General features: G+C 41.5%; 1 protein-coding gene across 3 annotated transcripts in view; it reads left to right on the top strand.

The window, feature by feature from the left end:
• NAB2 (NGFI-A binding protein 2) overlaps nt 1–10,098 on the top strand; it is a 49,697-nt gene extending 39,599 nt beyond the window's left edge. For 2 of the 3 annotated variants that reach the window (XM_073576850.1, XM_073576853.1), the window contains exons 6-7: nt 1,036–1,236; nt 2,504–10,098. In XM_073576850.1, the coding sequence (XP_073432951.1) occupies nt 1,036–1,236; nt 2,504–2,598 (296 nt within the window). In that variant the 3' untranslated portion in view covers nt 2,599–10,098. The remainder of the gene's footprint in view (nt 1–1,035; nt 1,237–2,503) is intronic. The other variant, XM_073576851.1, reaches the window with a different exon arrangement.
• The last annotated feature ends 2,602 nt before the right edge of the window (nt 10,099–12,700 follow it).

The raw sequence follows: 12,700 nt of genomic DNA, 5'->3' as shown, positions 1-12,700 counted from the left end.
GCCTTACTGAAGATTTTGCATCGGAGTTCACAAGCTTCTAGATGGAACACATAGGAATAAATAACTTTTGGACACATTCTTCACTAACACTGTATCTGTCACATGTTTTCACATATTTTCTCAGAAATTCTTGTTAAATAAAGTAAATAAATTGCACTTGATTGAACATAACCTCAAGCAGAATGTATAAAGTAGTACTAGAGACAGGGCTGGAGACAGGAGTCCATTGGACTATGACTAGGGAGCAGGAATTTGGGATTGGGCTACTACTACTGACTAACATTGTAATCAATGCTCAGTAGTGCTCTCTTGTGATATTTGTGGCTATTTTTGCTCCAAATTCTTTAAAAATAGAGCATGAGGTTCAAGAATTTTGAGTAAAGTTAAAAAAATGGGCTTTAGCTGTTAATGTGACATTTTAGCGCAATAAGTCACATAATTTTCAAAATATCGCAAAATTTGTGCCAAAATAACTGGAGTGTTCAAAAACACTCCATAAAGTGGACTGAAGTACATTTGTGCCAAATTGTATGACTTTTAAAAATTTGCAATTGATGAATCAGGCAAAAACATCTGGAAATACCAAAAACTGTCCACAATGCGAAATTAAGCGAAAACAGGGGAACACATGTAAAATGGACTTTAGAAAAGGTAAAACTACAAAATGAATTAGGTGCAAATGAAAAACAGATGAAAATAGCAAAAAATAGCCAAGAAAAACAGGAAATACAATGCTGAATCAGGGTGTTTTTGGTAGGCCTGGATATAAACACCTCAGATTTGAAGGGCGACGGCTAGAGCTTTGATAACTGGACTACACTGACCGCCATTTGAGATGTAATATAATTGACTATTTCCATAATATATTACGGTAATTAATGCTCTTCTATGGTAAATATACAGTATATGTCAGCCTTCTATTCTACCTAAGTATTCTTTTCTCATGAGTAAATTACAGCCTCTCGACCACAGAGTTTCTACATTCGCCACAATTTCATATTCGTGAATAACTTGCTGTGTCTATATTGTTTTAAGCAGCTGTAACAGTCAGAATACCCACCTCCCCTGGAGCTCCCCCTACCGACCTGTCACTTGCTGTACCACATCCGGCCCCATGGAGCAGGCAGCTTTTGCAACAAACCCTGATGGATGAAGGTTTACGACTCGCCAGACTTGTGTCACGTGACAGATTGGGACGCCTGAGTCTGTGTGTACCAGGAACTCCTCATATTGCAGGTAAGCAGTTAAGGTAATACATGACTAATGTAGACATATGTAAGTGCATATCAATTGTTATCTTTAGTTTTTTACTTCAATATATATATGTGGTCTTCTGTATTTTGTATTCGGAATTTGGAATCGAGCAAAAAGATTCCCAGATCCTGGTCCAATGGTCATGCCAGTAGTTTATAGCCTACGGACAAGAGCCCTGCAAACCTACTCCTATCTGCTGTCATACCCGATGCCTCTTCACATTAACAGTCATGGTGCGCCGATATCGTTATGGTTGACACGTACTTGATGTCTCACTAGGCATGTTAATTCAAAGAGGCATTGAGAATGCTAGAATGTAGGAGTCAGTGGCACTGAGGATGCTAGAAGGTAGGAGGCGGTGGCACTAAGGATGCTAGAAGGTAGGAGGCGGTGGCACTGAGAATGCTAGAAGGTAGGAGGTGGTGGCACTGAGAATGCTAGAACGTAGGAGGCGGTGGCACTGAGGATGCTAGAAGGTAGGAGGTGGTGGCACTGAGAATGCTAGAACGTAGGAGGCGGTGGCACTGAGGATGCTAGAAGGTAGGAGGCGGTGGCACTAAGGATGCTAGAAGGTAGGAGGCGGTGGACAAGGAAAATGGTAATGCCCAGTTGTCAATTTATTCATACATTTCCAGTAGGAATTATAGAGGAACTCCCTAATGCAGTTCTAAAATGGAACTGGACTTTCAACAAACTATTGGTGATTATAAGAATCTTTGTTACCATTGTGCAGAGCTCTGTAACAAGTGTTTTACCTCCCTTCAGAGCATGAATCAGATCAACACAGCTCAGCTCTGCTGTATAATGTCAGGCATCTTGCTTCAGTTTTCTCGGTGAGCGAAAAGTGAATGAAAAGCAGACATTCCCCTCTCTGTGCAGTGCTGTCCATGGGAGATAACACTGCAGCTCGTCTCCCCCCCAGCAAACAGTGGATTGCAAGTTACAGATAGATCATGTAGAGGGGAAAACTGGTGAGAATGCAGGATACAAGTTACATAATGACCAGATATAGTGTTATTCCTCATGAACTCACATGGACACCTTATTCTGTATAGTTACTTGAAAGCAAGGTTACATTTTAAGTATAAAATAGTTTTCTCTACAGCTACGCTGCTAGAACATTTGTCCATCTACACTCTCTGTTTATGACATGTGTATTGTTTTCCATTTGTTTTTGTGTTTGTTCTTTCAGCCCATACATTGCATTTATCCTGTACATTCAATAACCTGCTTTTATTTCTCCATACAGAATGTGATGACGGTGGTTCAGAAAGCTGCTCAAGTTTGCCAGTTTCACCACAAATCACAGACCTCAGATCTGCAAGTTGCAAGGAACAAGAATAAAGCAAATCAGAAGGCCAAGTTAGGGATAAGAAGTAACAACAACAAAAATCAATTGTTCCCCAGCCAAAAGCCATCTAGGACACTGAGCCATCTTTCAATAATCAAATATTACCAGCTTTATGGCCTCTATATTGAATATAACCAGTTCAATAATCTAGACTAGACAGCAGGTAATGGCACAGTGTCTGATAAACCACTGATTTTGGGATTAGCAGACGTTAAATACAATGCACCAAACTTACCCTCATGATGTAGTATTGTATTTATCGTGTGGTAGTATCATATTGCAGAGGTTATTGTATTTAGCTAATATACAGATACATACACAACATCTAATGGCTTTAGAACATCAGTTGCCAAATTTTACCAACATAGATGTCCATTGCTATATTATATGAATGGGGCATCAAGGAGTAAATAAAGTAAAATACAAACTCTCAAGTAAGAAATAAATGATTTTTAACTGTATTGCCTCAACACTATTGCTATAAAACAAGAGCAGAAAATGATTGGGTGTGATCTACCACTAAACCATAAAGGGGTTGTTTGAGATTATAGTGATGCTAAGCCAGGAGCATATATAGAAAACTGGGGGGCCCATAGTGAACGTTAAAATTGCCCCCCACCCCCACTCCGTCCCTTGTGCAGACCAGACTACCATTAAACAACCCATTGGGTACCCACAATTGTGTCATAGGGTTCACTGGGGATGACAGAGACCCAACTTCCCCTTGTTACCACTTATATGCTAAGGTTGATGTTGACCATGGCATCTGAGGGATTACACAGCTGTGAGCTAGCACCAATCGCAGCAGATACTGTAGTGCCTGTTCAACAGCGGTGCCCCCCACCCACATTACAGGTTCCATTGCCATTGCATGGCCTGCCGCCATTAGCAGTATGTCACTAGGATAAGCTGCAATAACAGATACAACCCATGGATGTGAGTGGCGAGTAAAAAGAAAGCACTCATGATCTTATAATCTCATACAACTCTATCAAAGCTCTTAGAAATACAGATATATTTCTGATTAACAATCCTCTTGACGAACACTACAGTCAGCCTCTGCCCAGCCAAAAGTGGTTGAAAAGACAAGATAAAATTATTTGGGATTCCAGTATCAAAGCTAATATTTGTAAGAACATCTTGAGGTTTAGTGTCCTTTTCATGGGGTTGGTAAGAAAGCATGTTCAGCAGGTGACTGCAGTGTGCCATATAATCAGATATGAATAGCTCATAGGTTAGTAGTCCTGAGTGTATTAGAATCTACAGTAAATTTATTGATCACCATCTTTTGTCTTTTAATTCAGGGTTGCAGCTGAGGACTCAATTCATGAGGCTAGTATTTGGGGACACATCTTAATTTATAAAGTTACCATAATACTAAAGCTCCAAAGGGACATAAAACAAGCTGAACCGATGAGCATGTGGGTGGGGACCACACAAAGTGACTGTCTGTGTGCGACTGTAACGCCCCAACCATGATAGTCAATTGCCGCACAGTTTTGTTTGCCATCATTTACATGTGGGTCTTGACATGGGTCTTGACATTTAGGACATTTTTAACTTTATGTTGCACAACCGAGCCAAAGTTAGGCCATTTTCTTAGTGAATGCCTTGAAATCCTAAAGGTTTTTTCCCCACCTCTATGATTTCCAAGTTGATTATTTTACTAGTGCAACAAGAACTAACCCCCAACTACTGTATATATATTGTATATTGAGTCCTGAGCTGCATTTATCTTTTGTATACATATAGAATATTTAATCATCAGGGAATATTTCCTTTTTTTTCTGGAGATCAGTCTGATTTCATATTTTGTGATCCCCTTAGACTGACGTCCTTTCTTTATAAAGCAATAATCAGGCTATGTATTCTGTCTGCAATAAACGATTCAGATAATCCATCACCGCGCTGTTGTCACCTCTCCGTGGAGTTCTAGGGGATGCAGATCACTTTGCCGGTTAGTATAAAGCCGGCCTGTAAAAATGTGTTTTCAATAGTTAGTGAAAGTGTGTGACCGGGCTTACTTACTCTCTGCCTTGGAAATGACGCTACATGATGAGGTTTTGTTCTACTTGCGGAAGCTAACTGTATATAGATGCCTCCATGGTGAAGTAGAACCAGCGACTTTACATTCCAGTAGGAACAATGAAATACATTTTACGTTATTTATGGTCGATAACTCTAACATGCTCCTCAGTTGCCTTTATTATTAACTTATTGTGTTCTGTCAGTGACACTGCGTAATAGTGAATCTTATACTCAATGTTATCGTCTTAACTCCACATCAGCAATCTGTCATATCGCTGTGCGTATAACAATGTCCATTATCGTCTGTAGTCTTGTAATCTGATATAGGTATGATATCTGTTTAATGTCGTCTTGTCGTTCCTTGAATGTCAGGAACTGTTTTGTCTTCGATAAGAAATAATTCACTGCATGACGTCATATTACTGTGGAGGTCCCATATAAGAAATCACCCTCCCAACAAACGCACTGCTGCCACCAGGGCCATGTACGCTCATGATCTACTTAGCTTCCAGTGTCATACGTATAAGATAATCAGATCTGTCAAACTGCCTAGATAGGTCATTACATCTCGAGGTGTATATAGCACAGAGGCTGGCACCACCGTAGGTCTTCCAAGGCTATGCATAGGGTAGCCCTTGCTCAGTTTGGCACCATCACATTTGGCACCGTCATTCTTCTGTTTGGCTCCCGCTCTTCAGAAAGTGCAGATTAAGAGGAACCAGGGTTTATCTGAGATATAGCAGAGGGAGAATAAGCAGTTGGCATCCATCTTGAGTTGTCGTAGATGCTTGGTGGTGTCTGCCAATACCTGAAGATATAGATTGTAATTTTGGCTGTGGAGCTTTTTTTAGCCCCTTTTATCTATGTATAATGTATTGTTTCTAGGGCTATCCCTATTTTTACATGTTATCATCACCTATCCACAGAACTGGGAGGGCGCTGTACTTGATATCTCAATTGCTCCCATAAATTTGAAATAGAGTGCAAAAATGTATGTGTGACAGCCGCGCCTTCCAAATGGGAACACAATGGGACATATGGCAATCACTGGAGAACCTAGCTGTTGAACCCTAACCGACCCAGTAGTTCTTCCTTTATATAAGTCAATATTAGAAAAATTTCAGCAGAACAACTTACAGATCATGTGGAGTTATAGCACAAAAGGTATTTATCCCTCAACCCTTTTAGTGATGTTAGAAAGCAGATAGAAACATGGTCTCTCTCTGGGGAGCTTAATCAGTTGTTGCATTACACAGACTGATTTCAATAGGAAAAATAGAATTTTTTCCACTCTAGTGGTGTTACAGGAGGATAAAGCTCAATTCTGCAATCCATTGCCGTTTACTGTGAGGCGGCGGGCATGTAAAAAGACAATAAATATTAAGCTTATGTGCTTACGTAATTTTTTTAAGCTGTTAAAAAATTAAAATTTTCAAATTGAACGGCATTGGGGTCCTCTCCTTCTCTGAGGAGTTTTTGATGGAGTTTTAATTTCTTAAAGTGTTTTGAAAGAGTTCTTTTTTTTCCTGCCTTGTTTTTTTCTGCCATTCTGATTTGACAGTGCCTAATGTCAAGCATTTTCCATCAGAAGTCACTTCCAAGAAGTGACATGATCTTTCTTTTTTTTCCACTAGGTCTTTTTCAAAACCTGAAGGGGGAAAAAAGGGTAAAAAAAAATGCTAAAAAAAATTAACATATGAAAGGCAAAGAAGTGGTTTTATAATAGAGGTTAGTAGGATGAGTCTTTTAAGTGTGTTTTGAGCAATTTAGAGTGGGTCCTCTCCAATACAGAGACTGAACAGAGACTCCTCAAAGAACTCTGTGTGTGCACATTGTCTTAAAGTCCAAATATTCTCACATTTTACCCAGGAGGATCATGGCTATTTTATTACAATCTTCATGGATGTGTAGGAGCAAAACATGCAATCCACATTTACAGACAAGTCAGTCTCTTGATGTGTCTTTTAATGAAAACACCCAGCCATGCCACAAAAATGCCATCTGTATGGGGAAAACTGTGCAATAAGAGGCTAATTTCATTCTGGCACATAGCAATAAATCTTTCCTCAGGAGTCATCCTTATCAGTTCATAATAACCACATAGGACCAAGAGGAACTGTAAACTGAACACCAAGCACCTCACTAAATGTGACCTTAGAGACCTGTCGGCCAGCATTCCTCCTAACTTCACCAAACACAGGTAGGCGTTCACAATGGGGAGAGAGTTGTAGGGCACTACTAGACACTTATGCTGTAAGATCTTCACGTGATGTTACCCTCTGTTGCTCCTCCTGGCCCTTTGGGCACTACGGCTCTCTAGTTGGTTGGTCCCATAACATACTTTACTGTCTCGAACTTCGTCACCCTCACAACTTTATGATGTGCTGATGACGTTCCAGCAAATCTCTGACTTCGGATTGGCGAGCGTTGTACATTGTTGTACGTGAGAAGAAATTTCTGTCTATAATGGCCAGCAATCCACTATATATTAAAAGTTGATTTGCGCTCATTTTAAAGCTCTTACACAGGAAGAAGAAACCCTATGGGTACAGCAATTGCTAATACTATCATTCTGTCCCCATAGAGCATGTATAAAGTCTGCAGCACATCCCTTATTATTCCCATGGGGAGATGTGCTGCCGACAATTGTTATATTTTAGGCTGCATAAAAGATACGATCAGCCAACGCTCGAGAGCTGCCATGTTTATAAGGACCAATGATCAAGATGTAAAAGGGTCTGAACCAATACAATACTATTAGCTAATTAGCAAATTGTCAGTGTAGACCTCGTTGTTCATAGTATAGTGATAAAACATAAATCCATACTTTTATGTTAGGTACAGTAAATTGCACATAACTACATATCATATCATTGTGACAGCAAGCAATCCAGGGATAACAGCCGGTCCATCCACTGCCCTGTAAGGAAACTGTTCCCTTCACTTTTATATTCTGTAGAACACTCTAACCCCTATCATCAATGTAGACACAGCCACATATACTATATATGATAGAGAGGAAGATAAGGAAGATAAATAATACAAGTGCATAAATATAACTAAAGGTTAAAGGGGTTGTCCACTTTATCTTTCATTTAATAGATGTATTGGAGACATGACTTTGTGACACTTAGTAAAATATAACTATTAGAAGTTCTCCTCAGGAGCTTGTTATTACAGCCTTCCCCTCACAGATTGCAGAGCATTTCTGTTCACAAAATGGCTGCCAATGGGGGATCATGTGACCAGATCTGTCCATCTACCTCCTCCAACTGAAAAACAGCTTTCCCACGTGGGGTGTTTTCAATTGGAGGAGGCTGATGGACAGATCTGGTCACGTGTTCCTCCATCAGCCGCCATTTTGTGACCAGAAATGCAGTGCAGTCAGTGAGGAAGGCTGTACTAACAAAGTACAGAAGGAAAACCTGACATCCTTGTTTATTAGAAAGTGCCACCAAATTGTGGACCTAAGACACTTGTTTATACAAAATAAAAGGGAACGACCCCTTTAAATAAACAAATACATTTTATCCAGTTATTTTGATAGGACTTTTTTTTCTAAAAAAGAGAAGTGCAAGGTTTGATTTGTGAATAGAAATAACATTGTGGTATTCTATAGATATGCTGGGCAGTGGTAGGACAGCTATAAGATGCAGTACTGAATTGATCAGAAGAGAGGCCATTTGTGGCACAGTATATTGCCCCTTATTCTCAACAAGAATGGTCATATGTGGCACAGTATATTGCCCTTTATTCTCCACAAGAACGGTAATTAATGGTGCAGTGCCTTTTATTTTCCAGCTTTAAGGGTAATTTCTGGCGCAGCATATCGCTCTTTATTCTCCACAAGCAGCGCTATTTGTGGTGCAGTATGTCGCCCTTTATTCTCCACAAGAAGGGTAATTTGTGGCGCAGTATATCGCCCTTTATTCTCCACAAGAAGGGTAATTTGTGGCACAGTATATCGCCCATTATTCTCCACAAGAAGGGTAATTTGTGGCGCAGTATGTCGCCCTTTATTCTCCACAAGCAGCGCTATTTGTGGCGCAGTATGTCGCCCTTTATTCTCCACAAGAAGGGTAATTTGTGGCGCAGTATGTCGCCCTTTATTCTCCACAAGAAGGGTAATTTGTGGCGCAGTATATCGCCCTTTATTCTCCACAAGAAGGGTAATTTGTGGCACAGTATATCGCCCATTATTCTCCACAAGAAGGGTAATTTGTGGCGCAGTATGTCGCCCTTTATTCTCCACAAGATGGGCCATTTGTGGTGCAGTATGTCGCCCTTTATTCTCCACAAGATGGGCCATTTGTGGCGCAGTATATCTCCCTTTATTCTCCACAAGAAGGGTAATTTGTGGCGCAGTATGTCGCCCTTTATTCTCCACAAGATGGGCCATTTGTGGCGCAGTATGTCTCCCTTTATTCTCCACAAGATGGGCCATTTGTGGCGCAGTATGTCGCCCTTTATTCTCCACAAGAAGGGTAATTTGTGGCGCAGTATGTCGCCCTTTATTCTCCCCAAGATGGGCCATTTGTGGCGCAGTATGTCGCCCTTTATTCTCCACAAGAAGGGTAATTTGTGGCGCAGTATGTCGCCCTTTATTCTCCACAAGAAGGGTAATTTGTGGCACAGTATATCGCCCATTATTCTCCACAAGATGGGCCATTTGTGGAGCAGTATGTCTCCCTTTATTCTCCACAAGATGGGCCATTTGTGGCGCAGTATGTCGCCCTTTATTCTCCACAAGATGGGCCATTTGTGGTGCAGTATGTCGCCCTTTATTCTCCACAAGATGGGCCATTTGTGGCGCAGTATGTCGCCCTTTATTCTCCACAAGATGGGCCATTTGTGGAGCTGTATGTCTCCCTTTATTCTCCACAAGATGGGCCATTTGTGGCGCAGTATGTCACCCTTTATTCTCCACAAGATGGGCCATTTGTGGTGCAGTATGTCACCCTTTATTCTCCACAAGATGGGCCATTTGTGGCGCAGTATGTCGCCCTTTATTCTCCACAAGATGGGCCATTTGTGGAGCAGTATGTCTCCCTTTATTCTCCACAAGATGGGCCATTTGTGGCGTTACAGAACAGGTCGGAGGCTTATTTCCTGCACCTACTACCTTCTCTTCTAGAAATGTTCTTTCCATAAGTGTTTCATACTTCAATAGAATGACACAGTACACAACAGCTCACACCATGATGGGGGATTTCTGCGGCCTGGCTTATACATTGTACTTTTGCTTTGTTTTCAGTAATGCAGTGTGCATCTATATACATCATCGGGGACACTGACCATATCTGTTTGCAATCTGTACCGCGTATAATACCAGCTTAATGTTAACTGATTGCATATGTGTTGCTGTACGTGTTCTGCGTAGAAATTCTAGCAGTAGTCATTTACTTTCTTGTACATTAGATTATTTATTTTGTTATTTGAAACAATAAAATTTATTTTACATCTTTGATGCCCTTGTTTTTCTTCATTAGTGGTGATAATGATGGTTTGATTGGACGCAGGATTGGCGAGGTGACAGCTTGACCTCGGCGCAGGCTGATGACCCCTTTTATTATTATAGCTGCAGGTTCGGCAAACAGCTGATTTTACAAGAGAAGCCAGAAATGCATTTCCTATGTGTAATACATAGTGGCCTTTTAAAAGAATTGATGTTCATGACCCCACTATAACAAGACACACTGATGATCTGCACATAAATCAAATAAGGAGGTCCTCAACATGGTTTCTGGTTATTAACCAGGCTGTCTAGTCTTAAAAGAAAAGTCTGCAGTCACTCTATCATAGAGTCTCTATGTGACTGCAGACTTCAAAACCGAGACAGTGTGAACATCAAGATTTCCCTGTGTGGGTGGGCAGTCACGTGACTTAACATATGTCATCTGCACACTTGAGGTCACATGCATGCCGACTAGACTCTCCTATGCTGAAATATTTTACATTATCTGAGCAGTTTCTCCTGGAAGATCTTAAATGAACACTAGGATGTCTGAGAGTTAGGAACAATACATAACACAGTAATACCCCTAAGGAGAGAATGCTAGATAAAAAGACAACAGGGAAAGGAGAAACTAAGCATGAGAATTGGGAATTATGTGGAGAATTTGAGTTATGGTTGAGTTAGGCCAGTTCACATTATTTTGACACACATCAGTGACCTCATGAAAACTGGAATTCAGGCAGAACCGCTGATGGGTCCATTGACTGTACATTGACTGATGAAACTACAGTCAACCACGTTTTGTGCCCACCTAAAACAGACAGACAATGCAAAAAATTAGGTGAGATATTTAAGTCAATGCCCCCAACGATGGATATGCCTGAATCAAGTGAGGACATACTGGGCCACCGGCCTTAAAAGGGAGGACGACATGACAGGGTTGAGAGGTAATATAGTGAGCTGGGGATGGATATTTGGCTGGTAGTGCGGGGGTTAATACATTGGAAATAGGTGGTGCTGGTCTGAGGACTGAAGGGAGAGGAGGGGGAGGAGGTGGGGTCACGGGGCACCAATATAAAGGGTCAGCCATTTTAAGTGTGGCAACCATTATTGGTACCCCCTTATAGTGCTAAGAAGCTGCCAACCACCCTCCCTTATTGAGTTATGATTTGTAACAGGGATTTGTGTTGTACTTCTTTATCTAGTTTTGGGGCGATTGGGGTTACGGCAGTTTTTTTGGGGGGTTGGGGATTATGTTTCATTTTAAAGATTGGATAACTATATGTCACGGCATCGGGGTGTGGGGGGGAGTCATCGAAGTTGGTGGTGCTGGTGAATGGCGGATCAGAGGGGGGCGATTTCAAGAGGCCCTGGACCCCCCTATGGGTGGATTCAAGTGGATGGGTAGTTAAATAATCCCGCGGAAGACATTAAAGGGGACCTGTGATCAATGGTGTTGGACAATGGCCAGGTGGGTTGATTGGTGTCTCTGAGCTGGTGCTTGGCAGCTATAGGCAAGACGACCAGGGGCCAAGTTGGGATTATTAAACCTGAGGTTTAGGGTGTGGGGCTTCGAGGACTACCCCCTCTGGGATGTTGTGCTTAAAAAAATTGTATTAAATGTTTATGAAAGCTGCTGTGGCCAATTTATCCAAAGTAAGTGTGGAATGTGTTATTGAGTTTTTCTTAATAAATTGAGGTTGGGTTAAGAGGCTAAGGGGAATAGGAAAATGGATGTGGAAGCTCACATGAGTCACGAATACCCATTTGTCATGTGTTTCTGTGCTTCAGATGGAAACACTGACGGAGCCACTGACATGTGGCAAAAATGTGATATGAACGTAGCCTTATTGATGTTTTTTCTTTTATTTTTTATAAGCATATACATGAGTATGTAGTGGAAAGGGTCTATGTACCATGTGTTATGTTGTCTTTTTGTTGTGAAAAAAAAATCTAATATATTAAAAAAATCATATGTGGTGAGTTACATACAAGTAAAGGGGGCTTTACACATAGCGATATCGCTAGCAATATCCTAAAGCGTCACCGCTACATGTGATACTTACCTCCGACCGTCTCCCCCGCTGGCTATCGCTGATTGCACGAGATCGGCCTGGTCCATTTCTCGTCGTCGGCTTCCTGCTGGCACCGACAAGCGAGCCATAGACGCGGACGGAAGACGGACACCCTCGCCGCGTCTAAAAGGTAAGTGCGACCGCCGACCGCTGCTGCATCGCTAGTGAGATTTGCCTGTTTGGCAGCTCACTAGCGACCATTTAGCGATGCACCAGCAATCCTGACCGGGTCATATCGTGGTCGGGATCGCTGGTGCATCTCTAATTGTAAAGGGGCCTTAAGTCCCTCAAGGGTCAGCATCAAAATTAAGATAAGCAGAAAAAAGTAGAGAATAATAGCATTTCTATTCCACAGTGCAGAAAAAGTAATGCACAAAACTATGCAATCAACAATTGAAAAATACTAGTTAAACCAGATGGACTACAGGAGCACATTATGGAGCACTCTATGGGTATGTGCAGACGATCGCTAAATGCTTTGGGTTGGACGCTGCATGTTTCTTCAGCATCGAACCAGCAGTCAGGGTCAGTTTTAGG

Source organism: Dendrobates tinctorius, unplaced genomic scaffold (genome assembly GCF_039654945.1).
Source record: "Dendrobates tinctorius isolate UK_male_01 unplaced genomic scaffold, ASM3965494v1 ptg000051l, whole genome shotgun sequence".
Classification (NCBI taxonomy): Eukaryota; Metazoa; Chordata; class Amphibia; order Anura; family Dendrobatidae; genus Dendrobates; species Dendrobates tinctorius.
The sequence above is the reverse complement of the archived record's forward strand: the minus strand, read 5'-3'. Positions and strand labels throughout refer to the sequence as shown.